The sequence below is a fragment of the Akebia trifoliata genome, chromosome 7 (genome assembly GCF_017979445.1).
Source record: "Akebia trifoliata isolate Shusen 1 chromosome 7, ASM1797944v1, whole genome shotgun sequence".
NCBI lineage: Eukaryota > Viridiplantae > Streptophyta > Magnoliopsida > Ranunculales > Lardizabalaceae > Akebia > Akebia trifoliata.
This window is the reverse complement of record NC_141381.1, coordinates 21,196,009-21,215,756: the sequence shown is the minus strand read 5'-3', so window position 1 is coordinate 21,215,756 and position 19,748 is coordinate 21,196,009. Positions and strand designations below refer to the sequence as shown.

Here is a 19,748-nt window from a genome sequence, read left to right as displayed (position 1 = left end):
ATTATTCTAGTTAGGGTTTCTATTTGTTATTGTTGGATTGTTCTCAGAGTGTGTTAGGTTTCTATTATTTAAATCCATTGCTTTTACTAATAACAGTTTTGAATTTGATTTCGATTTTGGTTAATCAAGTTAAAGATCTCATATTTTGTGAATGGGTGTGGGTTTGAACTCTCAAGTGAGCTCTTTTAACAATTTTGACCTCAAGACTTAAACTTCCGTGCAAAAAATCAAGAAAAATATTATTTATATTATTTATTGCACAAGGGGTAAAATTGATATTAATATTTATAGGAGGGGAGGTATTAACTAATTTCATTTTCTTTCGGTTTTTTTTCCAATATTTTCTATGTGCATACTCTAAGCATTGGGTCAAAAAAATGCCTTTGAGATGAGATTGAGATGAACATGATGATACTAGGTTGAACAAAAAACATATGAAATTGAATTAAAAATGATGAGAACGAAACGAGGAGATTACACTTCAAAACTATAATTTTTTTTTGCAGTTGGTCCATTTTCAAAGTATGGATCAAGCTAAAAAAAATTATGCTATATTTTATTTATTTTAAATCTGATCTAATCTTGAAATTTTATACGGTTGTAATGTTATTTTTCCAACATGCCAATTCATGTTGGCCAAACAATAAAAATCTTATTTAAGTTTGATCATTTTCCATTAATTTATTAAAGAAGACCTTAGGTTAGAGGGAGCATTTCATCAATTTCAAAACATAAGAGGGCCATCTCAAATTTCATCAAATTGTGGAGATGTAATTTTATAAATAGCTACATAATTTGACCATTCCTTTGGCAAATCTGATTGGGAGACCGGTTGAATTGGGCAGGCCAATTAGCTTTTTTTTTTAAATGGATTTTACAATTGAGTCGACCCATAGAAGTTACGACCTCAGGTCCAACCTGATTGAAACCGCTGATTTACCACTTTATTATGGTCTTCTTTAAGTGGCTAGGAAGAAATGGCATAATCCTTGGTCATCTTCTACCTGTTGTACCAAAATCCCACTTTTCAAATTCTTCAACTTCTAGGATGAATTGTTTAAAACCCATAAACCCTCTTGAAAAATTGCTAAAAGTCTTTAACCTCTTGACGCTTGGAGGTTGAGAAGATGGAGTTTTGAGGTTTCACCCTATTTTTTTTTATACTGTTTTTGGTGAGGAGGGGCCCGGCAGCTGGGTTGGGGTTGTTCTAGAGAAAATCAAAGGTTTCTTAACAAGAGTGAAAGCTCAACTATGCAACCATAAATGACAACCATTTGGCCAGGCACACTGGCTATAGAGGTCAAACCCTTCACACCCATAAAATTCCAACTGGTTACAATTGCAGATCACAGAGTATTTTACAGAGAGATAATAACAAGAAAACCGAATTCCACTCATTCATTCATTTGAAAAGAAAAATAAAAGAAGAAGAAAAGATCCAATGAACACAAATTCAAATAATTGCAAGCTGATACAAAAAAATAAATTGAAAAAAACAAAAAAAAACAAATAATAAAGAAAGAAAAATTCAACCTTTCGCACAATCAATCTAAAAGGACCCTTAAGGAATGTATGGGTTGAAGTGGGTACGACCTCATCTCTCAGTAGTAATACAATGATCCTGGATTTCACAGATGGGGTCGCCATAACACAGATGATATTGGTACAGAAAAATCAACAGAACAGATACTCTGTCGACCTGAATGAACATATGATAAAGAAGCAGAACACCAAAATAAATCAGTACCTCTAAGCAGCTATTGTCAGGGAGAGGACTCTGCATCTGCAGCAGGTTCGCGAGTGGCAATAGGAATCAAAGATGCTTGATCAATTTCCTTACGCGATGCTTCCCACAATTGCTGCTCTATCCCCACCTTCCTTAGCTCCATCAACCCTCTCTCCACTGTGGGAAGAAACACCCATCATAAGTGATACACTATCTGTGTTTTTATCTTCAAATCTTATCAATTGAGTCCAAATTCTTACTGAATATTTTAGACACTGGAATGAATGTATGAGAAAAATGGTGCATTCAATCAACAAATATAACTTGAAGTTAGATTAAATTTTATAAAATCACAAGTTTTCTTGTTTATATTCTATTAGCAAGGTGGACCTATCTCTGTGATGTCCTCTTCACAATCATTAAGAAAATTTTGGCATCTGGCATTAGATGTGGCACAGAGACGTGAAGGTAAAAAATTAATAAATTTCGCTGACTGCAAATTTCTAACTCAAGACTCTCGACTGGATGTTAAGTCACAAAAATAAATTGGATGAATCCCATGTAATGGGTGAATATGTGGCATTGTAGGAGACCATTGTTCTTCTAAGGTGAAAGACTGAGAAGATGTCTTCAATTTACCCAATCCAAAACCAGCTCCCTAACCCCAAATTTCCTCTTCTTCCCTCACTGTCCTGCATAAAAAAAGAGTTTGATTCCATTTTCCATATGATGAGGATTATGGAAGGAAAGAAATTGTAGATTATTCGATGGGATTGAGCACTCTCCAAGATGTTATCATTTCTATAGTTGGTCTGTTATTTTTCTGGATTAGAGTTTTCAAAGTGTTCGAGGGAGATTTCTTTTGAAAATTTGTTAAGTAGATGGGATATTGTATGTAATGGATGAGAGTCTTGTTTGTTCTTTGTGTTTGCTTGGGGCAGGTCCCCTCGACCTCTTCCTCCTCTCGTTCTTTTACTTACATACGTTGGGAAAAAAAAAAAAAGAGATTTACCCTTTAATTTGAACGGGATGCATTGTTCACAGAAAACTCCAAGGATTCACTTGCAACTTAACCATCCAACTCCAATTCTATCTTCATCTATCCATCCTTGAGGACAAGAAAAGAGTAATGAAGTTGGTTGGTTTGTTGTATTGGTTGACAATCAATTGTTACTGGCCCTTCCTATATATGTGCGTCATCACTTAAGTTGCACTCCAATACTGTATTTGGTCCTATTATTCTAAAGCCCTTGAGATAAATCAAAGATGCCTTATCCCAAGGATATGATCTCGGATGAATGAATCATTTTCCTCTATTCAATTATGTCAAGAGCTAGGGATAAGTGACGGATCATCAAAGCCTTATCCCAAGGATTTGGTCTCGGATGAATGAATCATTTTCCTCCATTCAATCATGTCAAGAGCTACGTATAAGTCATGGATGATGATCTCTAAATATTAGGACTTATGTTAGCCAAATGAGTATTATATTACTAAAAACAAGTGGCAAAAAATTACCATCGACGGCATCATGCGAAGTTGGTGACTGACTGCTACGACTGATCCAAAATTGAAGTCTTTCTTCTGCAATATCTTCTTCAACACCATGTGCTTTAGCTCTTCTCCAAAAATATATAAGCCATGCCTACATAAGAAGAGTGCTAAGAACTATAAAAACAATCTTAATGGATGTCCTTACCCTACACATAAAAGATCGATCTCCTACAAAAGCTACCACCAGGAAGCATGCAAATCAGTTGACAACAGCCATGCCTTTAAATGAGGGGTATTTTTATAATTTCAATGTATAATTTAATGTATCTTTGATGAGGGGTACTATTGTATATTTATGTGTATATTGCTGTAACAAATACAGTATTTTTGCAATTTGATTAATTTCTTTGATAAAGAGTATTTTAGTAATTTTGATATGTGTAGATTGGAATCAAATTATTTTGAACCAACAAGGGGTTGGAGAGATGGCCAGGACCATGCCTCAGGAAGCAGAGGTCCTGAGTTCTAATCACACTTTACCGCTTGTTGGCCACCACCCTGGTGCTTTAAAAGGCCAAGTACACAAGGCCAGTGTTGGAAATGGTGATGGGCGTGTCCATGGGATTAGTCGGACTAAGTCTGGATACCATATATATATCGAATGATTTGCGATACTTTTTTTTGTCACAAATCATTTGCTGAAATTTGTTCAGAATTTAGGTGATCCATGCAAAACTTTCTCAATGCACACCATTTGCATTGTGTAACCAGGCACCTATAAAATTGATTTCAAAAAATAGTTTGCATTTGCAAATGATTTGCACCATACCAAGCATTCTCAATTGATTTATTATTAATCGAGGAATTTTACCAAAAAAGTAAACAAATACATAGTCTAACGTGAAAAGTAAATGAGTGTCAAATTATTTATTTACTATTTAACAATTTGTATGAAGTTTGCCTGGAATGACAAAAGGTAAAGGATCATTTAAAGCATATGCAGCGTCCAAAAAAGCTACTAATAAGTTTATATCATACCTCCTTGAAAAGAACATCTTCCGACTCTTCTTGAGTTAACTCTGAAAGAAAACATGGGTCTCAGTTCCATAGTCACTAGCCTTGCAAGGGAATTTCTATGAATGGAACACACACATCAGACCCAAATACCATCAAAGAAGACAAAAGCCACAAACCCCCTTCAAGAGGGAAAGTGCTGGTCCTACTATTAGTGAGAACATGTAAGATACATGTTCAATGGACGACAAGGACGACATACTATTGGCACGGTCATATGTCACATGCAGTAGGTGGGGACCAATCATTCAGTTGTCCCACCTAGGAGATCCATGCTCAGTCAGTCCAGTCAGATAAACTACAAACATCCAACTCGTCTTTCCTTTCATGATTAAGGATAAAACGAGAGACTCATGTCTGTTTGCAGCATGTCAACAATTAGACATGTGACATGAGCCAAAGGACAACTAAATCCGAACATTTTTTCCCCCGATAATCATCTATTTTTGACTTTTTTTTGTGTTCTAATAAGAACCAGAAAACAGATGATTACGGAGTAATATCAGGGCAGGGCAATATTGGGCAAAAAACATCTCCTAACATCTCATTAGGTCGTTTCTGGCATAGAAGGATGCCACGAGTCTGCAATCTGTACTGCAATGCATTTGGGCTCTGGCTGTTGGCTACTATAAGTTACCTCTATACTAGCAGATCTACACATTCTAAAACGTAATGTAATGAATAAAATTTGTTACCAAATGCCTCCATAAACTTTGGATCGCCAGGCGATTTGGGATCTGATGCAGAAAACACGCAACAAAAAAGAAACATTCAATGTAAGCACATAGTTTCTCATAGTCATAGTCACAACTATAAGTTATGAAAGAGTTCCACCAAAATCAGAACATATTCATATGATCAGACTATTGTACTGCAAATAGAATCCTCATTTACCGAAACTGTTGCAGAGTACTAAAACTAGAAGATGATAAGAAAACAGTAATATTGGGTCGAGACCTTGATTTTATAAGAGAAAAGTTTCAAAGCTGCAGCAACTCCAAACAACTACAAAATGAATGTTGGAACCCAAAGCTATAACAATAATAATAATTGGACTAAATTTTTAACAAATTTCATACATTTTGACTGAAAAAAAAAAAAAGTCGACATTGAATCGAGGATAAGTAAAAAATTTAGGAGTGGGATGTAAGGAAAGAATGAACCCAGCAAGTGCAAATTCATTTTTCAAAATTTCCAACAGAAGGAATGATCACATTGAAAAACACAGAAAAAGGGACCGGGCACATCGGAAGATAACAATAAGACCAACCTGACATGGATTGTCGAACCAAATTTGTGCGCCGGTATTGGGCCAAAGCAAGTACAACAGCATCTTCAACCTTGTACACAGTAGTCAGAAAAACAAGCATGTGAAGCATTGCTTTCCACAAAAAAGAAATGCTTATAGCATGATATGAACAACACCGTGATGGAATAAAACAAAAATGTATGAAAAAACAATAAAAATTTCAAGGTCTTATGAAATTAACTCCAAAAAGAAAAGGAAAAAAAATCTACTTGAAAAAACCAAAAAGAACATAATGAAATTGAAGTGGAAAGGAAGAAGAAGACACCTTTAGTGAAGCTAGTTCCCTTAAGCCCATTTCAACTGAAAGCATACTTTCAATATTGCCTTCTCCTGTAAGATCACTCAAATCTCGTGTAAGCTTGCTTCTGTCTAAATCATCATCATCTGCTCAAATTTTCAGATACCAAAGTTTAGCATAAAAAATTATCCGTGAAGGAAATATCAGCACAGGAAATCAAACTATAACAAGCTTTTTAACCTTTTGCAAGCAAAAGGAAGGGAAAAATAAAAAACATAAAGATCAACTTGTGATGACTAACCTCGGCTCCAAGATTCTTCTTTAGCCTTTTGTCCAGCAGAAATGACAACTTCAAAAGGAAGAGGCGCTAACGATGACCAGTGCTCATGTTTTGTCACTGCAATATCCAGACAGATACCTGCAAAATCATAAAGGCAACTGGTGTTTGAAAAGGAAAGTCAGGTATAACTGGAAAAATTGATTCAGGATTTCTTGTGGGGTGGTAAGAATGGCAAGCATAAATTCCACCTGGTTAGATGGAACTGTATTTGTAAACCTAAGAAACAGGGGGAGCTAGGAATCAGTAAGTTTAGACAAACGATTATAGCCTTGTTAGGCAACTGACTTTGGAGGTTTGGAGTTGATGATCAATGTCTGTGGATGGCTAAGTTTGTAGTTTGAACGTTTGGCAGGAAAATGGATACAGGTTTGAAAGGCATCATTAAGATTCTTCCTGAGTTCCGGTAGAGGATATCTTTCAGGATTGACAAACGGAGTAAAGTTCTTTTAAGGGAAAACCATAGTGTGGCAGGGCACCACTTCAAGTATAGTATCCAAATTTGTACTCTTCATAAAAAAGAAGATACCCATCGGCAAGTTTATGACCCAAGTCGGGGTTGAGCAAAATTGGGATTTTGGCCTTAGGAGACATTTCAATAAATTGGGAAGTGTCATTATTAGCTGGCCTTATTAACCAAATATCCACAGTGATAAGCTCTCCCTGAGAGGAGGGATCATATGGAATTGGTGGGTACTATATCTTTTTATCGATCTCTAACGCTCAGTCCCAACTGGAATTCCCAATTGTTGTTATCAGGGGACACAAAATCCCATCAAAGGTAGCTTTCTATGCTTGGACTGTGACTTTAGACAGAACTCTGACCTAAGACATCATTGCTCGAGGCATCGCTACTGTCAATCTCTGTTCTTTGTGCAAAAGTAGTGGTAAATTGATTGACCATGTCCTAATCCACTGCACTTTTTCAAGGTAACTGTAGATCCATTTTATGCCTTTGCTTCGTAATTCAGCTTGTTTCCCCAGCTTGGTTGTTTCTCTTTTTGAGAGTTGGCACTCACAGCTTTTATGGGAAGAGAAAGAAATCTATGGTGTTTGACCCCTTATGCTATCTGTTGGGGACCCTGGAAGGAGAGGAACAGATGAAAATTCAAAGGGAATGACCCACATTATGGGGCCCTTTTTTTTTTTTTTTTTTTTTTTTGGGGGGGGGGGGGGGGGGGGGGGGTATTTAAGAGTGGCTTCTTTGAAGAGTTATTATTCAGGTGGGACTAGGTTTTTAAGTCCACAGACTAATTTTATCTTCCTAGTATGGAGTTGGTCACCTTGATCACCCAAGTACTCGTATTCCTCAACAAATAAATCTTACACCTTTTTAAATAAAAATTAAAGACATGTCCACATACACTTTTCACTTCTGAATAACATTTATGCAAACTCTATAGAAGAATAGGCTTAAATTCCTACAAGTGCTAATACAATAATAAGAATCAGAATGGTTGAGTTTTCAAAGCACTACAGATCCTATATCACTCAGAAACCAAAACAAGCAATGAATCCCCCCCCCCCCCCCCCCCCGAAAAAAAAAAAAAAAGAAGAAAATCTAACCGGCTACTTAGAGGTTCAGTGGTCTCAAGAGCCTCTTATGATTTGTTTAGCTCTCACTGAAGTTTAGAAACAAGAGAATTTGGCAGTAACAGTTAATTACTTTCACATGAAGAACTCTCTAAAATCAGGGGATAATCGGGAATCCCTCTACCAACATGAGAAACTAAAAATAAGCTAAATAGGTAGATTACCATGCCTTACAGCTAAACCCCAATAGCGAGCAAGCCAACACCTTTTGAGAACCACTTCCTCCTGAAACACGGATCCAATATACAATTTAATAACCAAAAAGAAAATAATGTATTAGCAATAAACTCCTCAACAGTAAAAAGGTACAGACCATCTCCTCCTGGGTCAAGATCATTCTCTGTGTCATTGAGCGAAGAGCTTTTGCTTCAGACTCTGCTTCTCGAAGCTGTTCTGCAGCAGCTGCAGCCTCTTCTTTTGCATTCTGATCAAAGAAGAAAGTAAAAGTTTTAAGCCACACTGTCAGCAGAGCACACTAAATTAGGTTTAGCAATTTATGAGAATCAAAAGTAGATCATAAAAGTTCTAATAGAGTATCACACTTTACCTCAACTTCAGTTCGTAGAGCTGTGACTTCCTCATCTCTCCCATCCTTGGTCTGTGTCGCTGCTTTTAGAGCAGCCTGAGCCAATGAATCATATAATCATGTTTTGAAAAAGAAACCCCTAATCTGAGAATGAATAAGTTGTACTGTATCTGAACCCGAAGATAGGAAATACCAAACACATTGTGGCACCTTTAAAACTTAAGTGCCTTTCCAGCACTGATATTGAAACATGACATTAACTCAAGTTGTCTTTAACTGGTAGTCATTTATTATGTTCAAAACTAAATATTATCTATCGCTCACTGCTTACCTCTCTTTGACGCAATGCTGCTTCCTTTCTGCAGATGAAAAACATAAGATGTCATAACGGAAATATAAAGAATGGCAGACACTAGGTTATTTCTAAACCAAAAAGTACCTGCTCAACAATTTGGCTTCTAAAGACACGCCTTCTCCAAGAGCAGCAACCTATGAGTAGTCAGAACTAATCAGTGAAACAGTACTTCTAGGCACCTTTACTGGATACAAGAATTTAAGAGAGGGATATTTTAAGCCATGGCCATATAAACAGAAATAGATTAGGTCCATGTGCCAGTACACAAAAGAACCATAAAATGGAGATACAAAGAAAAAAGTAGGCATAAAGTTCACCAACAGCTGTGTCAAGTCTGCCTGCTACAGAAAACCTGTCCTGTTTTGCTACTTTTTAGGTATGTCCTTAAAAATGCCTCTATAGATCCACATCCAGCAGATGGGAAAAAAGAGTTTGCCGCTTCAGGAATGAGAGACAATAGAAACTAACCATATAAAGAAATCCAATCCATGAAAAACTACTATTTACAAGTCCAAACTCTCAATCCCAGAAACAATAAAGAAGAAAAATAGAGCGAACCTGTTTCTCAAGCTCCTTAGCTCTGGCCTCTGCTTCCTCACACCTCTCTTCTGCAATTCGGAGCTGCACAGCAGATTTGAATGTAAATGTCATAAACATTATATATACAAAATGGTTAGCTAAATTAATTAAAAAACAACACACCTTATCAAGAACATTATCATTCTCTTCTTGTAGCATGTCAAGCTGCAATATCACCAGATATAAGCTTAAGAACAAAGTATTCAGGGATTATATTTCCAAAGTTCATAAACAAAGTACAAGGTTCCCATTTTGTGTTTCCATTTTATAAGCCCAGGACATACATAACTGAATTGACCAATAAATGGCTTTCTCGAATATAGTTTTGAGCTTATTTCTAACAACAGGGAGACAAATGAAGGGGAGTGGCATACCTCATCTCGAAGTGCAGAAGCTTCACGTTGATTTCCTATGTCCTTTTTGTTGAGATGTTCCATGTCTGATGTAAACCTGCAATACAAGTGCATGGAAATACTCTACCTATCAAAAGAATCTAACCTCAAGTTCAACAAGTAGTTTATCAACTCCTCTTTAAATGACAGTATTCAACTAAAAGATGGAGGAACATGATGCTTGCCCATAACTCCCCATGCATATATGAACACAGACACACAGTACATGCATATTCACACATAAACAACTGTTTGTAATTTACATAAGGTCCCCCAACTTAAAATAGAGGGAGAAGGGGGGGTTGCATACATACATTTAGGCGAAATATACATTATCTTTGAACAATATGATGGCCCATTGTAGTCAGACTTTGCCTAGGCCACTGCTTCCTCAGTTGGAAGCCTTAGCCGTTGAAACATGACACGCAAGTTTAAATGAAAGTTGCTTTATTTAAGATTTCAATTTGGTAATACTCTCTAATATATGGTAGTTTTAGCTTTTTCCTCCTCTTTGAATGGAAAACCTACCTTCTACATATCATACTCCATTCTCTCATTCACTGATGGCAAGAGTGGATAGCGTTGTTTTTTGGCAGGACCAATATTATACATTATTATTCTTATTATTAGTGATTTTGATGTCTGGTTAGCTGCTACTTGGGCTTCCTAGTGCTAACATGAGCACTTCTTTTTCACATGCATGTGAATGGGAACAGAACAAGGACAGCTCTGATGATTATGTAGTCATTCAATTCCTCCTTTTCGTTATTTTTAGGCTACATGATTTGGAAAAACCATATTAGTTTTCTGAATTAAGAAAATAGTGAAAGTTTGGATTATTTGAATCTGTTTAGTTATTTTGAATTCAATAAATGTAAGTTACATTTTAGTTGCTTAGGTGATGGTAAGGCAGGGGTTAAGAGCTGTGGCGCCTAGGTATCTCTTTTCATTTACCTATTGCTTGGTGCCTTTGATTACTACAGCTAAGGAGACAACGTGCACAAATTTAAAATAAGGATCGTGGTTAAGCATCAACGATTGATAAACTTATAATTTTTCACCAATCAAGAGACAAAGATCATCTAAGCCTTCTTCAAAAGAATTGGGGTTGGCGAAACAAATTTTTTCCTTCATTCCACTCAATCTGTTCAAAGAACCACATGTTCATAGCTACTTTCACTATCTCCATCCATGTTCTTTTGGGTCTTCCTCTTGCTCTTTTAAAACCTTCAATTTGAATATTTCTTCTAACTGAGACAGTAATCAACCTTCATTGAACATGCCAAAAACATCTCAGTCAACTTTATCTTATTTAATCTTCTATTGGAATTACTCCATTTTTTTTTCAAATGTATTCATTTCTAATTTTATCTTTCTTAGTCTTTCCAGTCATAAAGCATAGCTAGTTTTATTGTCATCTTAAAAAATTTATTTTTAACTTGATTGATATGTATCTATCATAAACCAATCTAGAAGAGCACCTCTAGTTTAACCATCAACTCTAATTTTATGGGCAACATCTTCCTCAATCTCTCCATCCTTATGTGCACGCAACTAAGATAACAACAGTGTTCACTTCGGGATATTTCTAGACCATCAATTATTATTGGTCATTCTTCATCTTGGGTGTCAATACTAAATTTCCTTCCACATGCTCCACTTTGGTTTTACTTATTCTAAATCCCATAGACTACAATATCCCTTTTCAAAATTCTAGTTTTGTGTTGAATCCTCTAATCTCATCAACCAATGCTACATCATCTGTAAATAACTAGGAAAAATGAATATAAATATACATCGTCCACAAATAATGCACATCTACTTATCTCTCATGCGATCAGACATTGCTTATGCAGTAAGTATTGTTAGCCAATTCATGCATGCCCCTCATACAACACATTTTAATGCTGCTCTACGCATCCTTTGATATCTGAAAGGATGTCTGGGAATAAGTTTATTATTCCATTAACATAGTCACATGCATGTGGAAGCATGGACAGATGTCGTTCAACTTTTGGATATTGCACTATGGTGAGTGATAATTTGATAACTTGGCGCAGTAAGAAACAATTTGTATTTGGTCGCTCAAATGCCGAAGCTAAGTTAAGAACCATGGTTCTAGGCATATTTGAGTTACTTTGATTACAACTATTACTTTGCGAGCTAAGTTGTTCACCTCCTCCGCCTTTTCAGTTATACTGTGATAACAAGCCTCCTATTAACATAGTTCGTAATCCAATTCAACCTGATCGCACTAAGTACATTGAGGTCGACCGGCATTTAATCAGGGAGAAAGTAAATTCCGATGACATCTGCACCATCTTTGTTCCTACATCACAATAATTAGCCGATGTCCTCACTAAAGCCTTGGGTCATGTTAGTTTTGATAATCTTATAAGTAATGTGTGATATTTTTGCACTAGCTTGAAGAGGAATGTTATCAGATATAATTCTTTTTTATTTATGTTCATGTCATGTCCATTTCTTCCTTTCTTATTTATCATGTAACTTATATAAATAGGAATGAAGAAATAATAAACATAACTTTTCTCTTGAATTTCTTCATCTCTTCTTTCTCACTTTATCTTCTCTGAACCCTAAATCACTTTCTACATAGGTATCCTTGAAGAAGTCTTCTTCCAAAACAATCTTTCACCCTAATATAGAAATTAAGAATACCCATCTCTCCTCCATTTTTGTGCATGCATCTATGTCATTTACCATTCCAGGTGAGAAAAAACCAAAAGAAGAGCTTACATCATATGTTCAGGGGATCCAGAAAATTTGGATTAAGGTTTTGATGAAGATCTTGTTGGCAAGAAACAATTTATAAATAAAAACCAGCAAATTTCTTTACCTTTTCTCTCTTTGCCTATTAGTTGGAGGGTCTAGTGGTGGCATAGAAACTGCGGGCCTCAGTGATGTTCTACTGGGTGGTACCATTGGTGTTGGGCGAACAGTTAGAGATGGCCTTCCAGCTGATGTAGAGCGAACTGATGGAGTATGCTCAACAAAGTTCCGACCTAACTAATTAAAATTGGAAAAATACAATTAGCCTTCTGCTCCATATAAAAAACATAACACACATATTTGCAAACTTCAGCCATTCTCTATTAAAAGAAAACTGTGAAAGCATATCATTGCATGCACATAAATCAATGTTCCAAGTTTTTTATGGAGATTTGTTTAATTCCCTAGATTTAAATTTTAATTTGTCAAAATATCAGACACAAATAACATCCCCATACAATTTCAAATTTTAATTGTTTTACAAATCCCACATTGTGCAAATGAGATACAAAAATTTCTCAATCAAAACTTGTTTCAACAAAGATCCCATCCAAAACAGATCTCTAATAACTAGAAATAATCCTTTCAACAGTAACACCAATACAAATCAGATCTCGCTATTTCCTCAAATTAAAGGAAAAAAAAAAACAGATCGAAAACCACAGTAAATTGCCAAAATTCTTCTATTTCAATGTATCAAAATTCAGACACAAACTCTCCAGCAATACATCAACTCAATAGAAAAACACCAAATCAATTCCGATCTCACTTATTTCCACCAATTCACTTGAAACCAGACAAAAAACACATCAAATCATCAACAAATAAAAACCAACACAGATCATCGAAATTACCGCAGGAGACGGAGATCTAGCAGGCCTAGCAGCTGAAATCGCAGGAACATTGCTGGAATAAGATTGAGGAGGAGCACCATAACGAAACCCTAGATCATCATCTTCATCATCATCATCATCATCTGCAGTCTGCGAAGCCATGACTTGCGCAAGCCTCTGTGCCGCAGCTTTCGCAGCAACGTTTTGGGTTCTCTTGATGTTTGAGAGACCAGAGTTGGACGAAGATCTGGAATGGTGGTGAGCTGGCGACATTGCTGGAGAAGATGAACCAGTGCTGCTCGAACCGCCACTCCTCTGCCTCGAATATATAGGACTTCTGGTTCGTATCCGATCCATTACGATTGGAATCTAAGAGAGAGAGAGAGAGGAAAGCTTAGTAGGATCGAAATTCGAAAAGCGAAAGTGAGATGGACTGCTTGGGATCTAAGAAAAGTGAATAAAGCATGAGTCGAGAGTATCGGTTTTGACCGATATAACGCATCTCATAAAGGCAGAAATTTAGAGAAAAATGTTATCGGTGGCGGTTTCGGACACTAGCATGCGTTCGGTAACTTCTACGCCAAACAAATACAAAGGTTTGATAGTGCGTGTAGTATATAATACGGTGCAAGTGCAACTCATTGCACCACCTGAGTTTAATTAATGGTGGATTTATTATTTGTGTCTGATTCAAGATTTCAAAAATGGTTGGAGATCGAGATGACTCGGGTCGTCTCGGTATTGCATCGGCATTGACTCATTCAAGATACTAGTCATATCGGCTGGAATTTTGACAAATTTATCCGAGTCATCTCAAGTTCCTTTGGGATTTGAAAATCGAGTCAGATCTTATTTGCAAGTTCTACAAGTAAAGCCAGATTCTTGTCCATAAACAGTTGATGATCTTTGGGAAGTTTGAATTTTATTTCTCCTGCAATTTCATAGATTCTTCGTTTATAAACAAATCGATGATCTTTGGAAAGTAATTTTGACAAATACAATGAATCTAAGCGAAGATGTATCTGATGAATTTATGGTTTGAAACCAAATTGAGGGTTTGCAAAGTTGGTTTTATCCCAACTTGACTTGTCCAAGTTGTCCAAGTTATCTTAGTCTCAAGTATCAGGAAGAGACAAGTAGTTAGGATTTTAAGTGTTGGAAAATTGATACTTATTTCTAAGAAAAGTGAGTAAAGAAGATTGGAAAACCTTTCGATTTCGTAATTGAATGCAATAGAAAAACATTATTTTCTTTTGTAATTAAGGTTGAGGTATGATAGAATGTGAAATTTGCCTATGTTATAGTACTATAGTTATGTAGGCGTTTACTCTTCAAGATATAACAATTCAAGCTCCAAAGGGTACTCCAATTGGACCGTTACAACGAACTTAACGAATTGAGTGCTATCCTAAGCAAAAGAATAAAATTATGATAACAAATAATCGATTAGAATTTTTGAAGAATCTAGAGTAATTGATGTGTAAAGTCAAGTGTAGAAAACCGAAAATATCAAAACAGAATTAAACATATTGCAAATGTGAAATATAAACTTTATATTTCCAACAATCGTAGTCTCACTACATTGATCCCGTATCCCCAATGTTGAATCTCTAGTCTAATAATGTTAGGACTCTGATATTACTACAACATTATAATACTATAATGACTACACATCAAAACCACACAATATATGAAATTATTATCATTAATGGTTATTTAACCACACCACCTGGGTAATTTTGGATAACCTCTCCAAGTTTTAATGGAGCTTAAAGATAACCTTGTGTTTTCAAATTGGTGATATACCTTAACTTCCGTTTTATATTAGTGATGTAGAATCAAAATGCCCTCTAGTTCAACCTTTGCCAAGAAACAATAAAAAAATTTATCCTTGTATTCAAGCTAAATATTCTATCTCTTTCAACTATCAAACCTCTTGAACAAGAAAAGACTTTGGGTGAGGTTGAAGATTAGGTTTTTTGGGATGGTAAGTCTTGAGTCTACTCTTTACGGAGAGGTTGAAAACAAGCTTGAAGAAATTCAATTGGTTTGAACAATTTTATCTTAGAGTTGAAGGCAATGGATTTTGGGAAAAAGAAAATCGAAAGTTTTTGTCAGAAAAGTGAAAATAAGAGTGCTCTGGGCATTTTATAATGGTCTCTCGTACAAAACTAATTTGTAAAAGACAAGGAGGTGTCTCTAATTTTCAAAAACGTCAAAGGAGTTATAGCATATTGGAATTGGAGTGATAGTATAACAAAACAATATGGAGGAGGGGCCAGGTGATTTATTGGCATCCCCAAGTAGACAGGGGTGGGGCCCAGATTTTCTTGTAGTAGGGGCAAACTATGGTTATTTGTATGGTTGAAGAATTTGAAGATGAATGGTTTTCGGGAAAAATTCAAAAGTTTTTTGTTAGAAGTTGAAGAAAATGATATTTAGGTCATTTCCATTTAATATATGAGAAGGCTCGGTGAAGAGGCAATGTCATCAACAAAACATTGAGAGGGGGGAGGGAGGTGAGGGTGTGGGGCCAAAAATTGGAGAGAGGTGAAGGAGTGGGGACAAATGGGGCATGGAATTAGTTGAAAATATTAGAGTATCTTAAAGTTCTATGGGGGCAATTGCCCCTACCAACTCCTTAATAGTTCCGCCCTTGCAAGGAGGTGACATGTGTCTCCTTAAGATCCAAGGTTCTCTTCACAGTCAAGTATTAATGGTTGAACGACTCCCACTTCGTTGGATTCAAAGTTGGGAGTCAAAAGTCGGGCTTATGGTTTCCCGAGCAAAAATTCATTAGTGTGCAATGAGTAATTTGGGCAGGTGGCAATCCATTGCAATTGAAGAATTCAGACTAAGATAAGATCAAAATTAAAGCTACGCTGCAAATATTGAGGCAACTTGTTGGATTTTTGAATCCACATCCCTCATGTGAATGTCCAAGCCAAGCATTTGAAATTAATAAACTCCAAAATTATCCTTCTTTTCAAAAGTGTCTCTAAAACGTAATCTTATTTTATGTTTGCAGTTAAAAAAAAAAAAAAGTTTTTAGTGTCATTGCATGATGATATTATTTGTAATTCAATCAATAAAAATAAGGGTTTTAATGTTATTTACACAAATTTATTTTTATGAATAATTTTTTTAAAATTGAATTTATGAAAATGTCATTCTACAATGACACTAAAACCTTTCTTTTTTACCGCTAAAAGATAAAATAATACTATTTTTTTAGAAACATTTAAAAATATAAAAAAATAATAATATAATATTAGAGGTTGTTAATGTCCAATCTTGACTTGGGAAATTATACATGACTAGAGTTTAACCCATGCTAAGTAGCACGAGCATCCTCTTTAAGGTTAAGGGGATAGAAGAGGCAAAGACAATAAAATTAAAAGGGTATTATTAAAAAAGTGGAAGAAGAGGAAATACAATAAAATTATTAAGGGATATTATTAAAAAGGGGGGGAAAATGAAATATATAAATTAAAGGGGTATTTTTGAAAAATAGAGTAGAAGGGAAAATGTAATAAAGTTGGAAATATATTATTATGAGAAGGGGGAGAAAAAAAAAGACAATCAAATTTAAAATTTTCTCGAGATTCACAATAATATTAAATCCCAAAATCTCTTTGTATGGATATAAAGATTTAAACGAAAAAGGGGATAGTTGTCCCCTTATTTTATTATATCTATATACAAAAACACAACGGTGGAGACAATCCCTTTACTCCCAATAAAAAGAGGGATTGGGACTTAATCTCTCCATAAATATTGAGAAAAAATGTTTTTACTTTATTGTATTTCCTATCCTTTCTCTTTATCAAAATACCCTCCAATTCTATTTTCTTTCTCTTTTACCATTTTTCAAGAATACCCCTATTTACATATTATCTTTCCTCCTTCCTCTTTCCCTTCTTTTCAGTAATATACCTTTAATTTAATTATCTTTCCCTTTTACCTCCTTAACCCCAAAGAGGATGCCCCATTAGGCACATGCAACCTTTAGTAGATATTATGACATATAAAATGTAACACAAGCCCATGGCGTCACAAGGGATGATGATTAAGAATCAAGGGTTTTTTTGGTAGGTCAACCACATTTGAACCAAATTTGAACCAAATGCACACTTCAAAGCTACATTCCAATTTGTCAACCAACTTAGATATGAGTCTACGCTCTTAAATAGAAAAAGATGGTTTAGATTAAAAAATCAGACATTGGTGAAGCATAGAAAGGTTATTAGATATATTCATAACATGCACAAAAGCTGAATATGGATTTAAATATGTTTTGTTTGTTAGCCACGACTTTTGAAATAATTTATAATGTTGCATAAATTTATGGACTTGTCGTGTGTGCCATTGCAAATGAACTATCATTCTTGAAAGTTAGGTAGCAATGTCAATGGATACCCATAAAATTGATATCCAATCAGAGTTCAAGCGTATTATTCAAATTTCAATTATCTATATTCTGGTTTCATTTAAAATTGCATTTCATTATGATCTAATAGTTAGGTATAAACAAAATTTGAGTATAAATAAATTTTCTCTAATTATGTAATTGCTTTATTAATATTTTAGTGGAGAAAATGATATTTTTGTTAGTCTTTTCTTTTTCATTTATGAAAGTTTAAGTCTTTAATATAACACAAACCCTAAAATCTCCTTACCTAGTCTTCATTTACGTACTCCCAGTTATCCGGTCCCCTCCTTTTCCGTTGCATGGCACCACATTTGCTTCACCTTTCGATGTTGTATTCTCTGTCATAAGTCGTAACAATGGTAATTGACAATTTTAATTGGGAAAAATTACTTAAAGGACCCTGGTAGAGGGATTTTTTTCTAAATAATTCCTTAGTTTCGAGGACTCTCTTAATAGTCCATTTAGAAAAAAATGTATTTCTAATTAGTCCATGAATCCTATTTCCTACATTTCTTACGATTGAATGCACTAACCATTTGAACTCATCGTTTTCATCTAAAAAAATCGGATTTTTGGCATCTCAATCGAGTTTCAGAGACTATTCCGTCAGAAAAGATTTAAGAAGGAAAAAAGAAGTTATTTTCAATGATTTTTTCAAACATTTTAAAGATTTGTAAAAAGTAAAGGGTTTTTTTTTTTTTTGCACTTTTTCTTTTCGTTTTTAGATGAAACATTTTGGTTTGAAATCATCTAAACAAGTTGTTATCTCAAGTTTTTAGTTGATCTTTCCACGTATTTTTATCGGAAAAACTAAAAAATTGAAAATGGGTGGGTTTTACCAGTGTCGAGTTCACCACTATTTATTGTCGAGTTTGACAATAAATAAAAAGTGGGGAACTCAACAATGAAAAGTGGTGAAACTCGACAATAAAAAGTGGTGAGTTCGACAATGAAAGTTGTGAACTCGATAATAAATAAAAAGTGGTGGACTCAACAATAGAAAGTGGTGAGTTTGACGATAAATAAAAAGTGGTGAGTTTGCCAATAATAAGGGACCATTAAGAAGTAAAAAAATTTACTAAATGGACTATCAAGCTACAACACAAAACTTAAGAATCTTTTTAAAAGAAATCAAGTTGAATTTAGTCCCACATCGGACACTCAAATTTATCATAGTATCAGAGCGGACCTTTCTCTCCTCCACGTCACCTAGTTCATATCTCTATGTGTTTTGACCTAGTCTGGCTCACATGTGCGGGGGCATGTGAGTTTAATCCTACATCGGACACTCATTGCCATATCTCTATCCTTATAAGCTCTTAGGCCTCTCCACTCATTGCCAATTGGTTTTGAGTTGGATTCCCAAATTTATCAAATCCTTCCTTCATGATCCTTTTAAGTAATTTTTCCTTTTACTTGTGGTGGCACCTATTTCAATCTTGGAATCAGACCAAGAACCTCAAATGTAAATTAGGTCTTGGACACCAATACTTAGTACTCAAGCCAAAACTGACACATTGACACCCATAAAACATGGGTATTTGTGGATTTGATTAAGATGCTTGTCCCTTTATACACACCTAAAAAAATCCTCAAGATCCTTTTATTTCCTAACAATCAGCTTAAGCATATAAAAATGATTTGCTAATTTTTTTTAAATATTCTAATATTATTTATGAGAGGATCCACTCTTACATATTTATTGTGTTTCCAATATTATTATAACTGAAATAAGGTACACCAATCCATCAAAACCTTGACTTTACCTACCAATTTTACTATAACTTATTAAAAATTACACATTGACATCCATATAATTTGGGCAGTTGTGGGTTTGACTAAGATAAGTGCCCCTTTACACATACACTAAAAAAAGGGGAAAAAAAAAAAATACTCCATACCATTTTATGCCCAAACAATAAGCCTAGACATATGATTTGTCAAGTATTTCTAATATTATTTATGATAGGGTCCACTCTTATATAACGTGATTCCTTTACTGCAATAACTGAAATAAGGTAGACTAACCTATCAAAAACCTTGAGTTTACCTACCAATTTAGTTAAAACT

The 19,748-nt window shown here is 35.1% G+C and overlaps 1 protein-coding gene across 2 annotated transcripts; it reads right to left on the bottom strand.

The window, feature by feature from the left end:
• Positions 1-1,372: 1,372 nt before the first annotated feature.
• LOC147398382 (coiled-coil protein) lies at positions 1,373-13,829 on the bottom strand. 2 transcript variants are annotated; one of them, XM_086447562.1, is made up of 17 exons: positions 13,268-13,829; positions 12,481-12,650; positions 9,606-9,681; positions 9,355-9,396; positions 9,211-9,273; positions 8,737-8,786; positions 8,629-8,656; positions 8,319-8,393; positions 8,085-8,195; positions 7,936-7,996; positions 6,143-6,259; positions 5,869-5,987; positions 5,565-5,634; positions 4,990-5,031; positions 4,259-4,299; positions 3,245-3,371; positions 1,373-1,903 (listed from the first exon to the last, which is right to left on the bottom strand). In XM_086447562.1, exons 1-17 carry the CDS (start codon positions 13,601-13,603, stop codon positions 1,764-1,766), a joined length of 1,668 nt encoding a protein of 555 aa, XP_086303688.1. In that variant the 5' UTR covers positions 13,604-13,829; the 3' UTR covers positions 1,373-1,763. The 2 variants fall into 2 exon arrangements, with proteins under 2 accessions (XP_086303688.1, XP_086303689.1); XM_086447563.1 differs by having other exon boundaries at positions 12,481-12,646; positions 13,268-13,407.
• Positions 13,830-19,748: the final 5,919 nt, after the last annotated feature.

Coding starts and splice junctions, on each gene's coding strand:
- LOC147398382 (XM_086447562.1), bottom strand. CDS start 13,603: ATGGATCGGATACGAACCAGAAGTCCTATATATTCGAGGCAGAGGAGT. Junction 8,787..9,210: donor CTAAGGAGCTTGAGAAACAG/GTTCGCTCTATT, acceptor GACTACTCATAG/GTTGCTGCTCTTGGAGAAGG. Junction 1,904..3,244: donor TTCGCATGATGCCGTCGATG/GTAATTTTTTGC, acceptor TTCTTCCCACAG/TGGAGAGAGGGTTGATGGAG.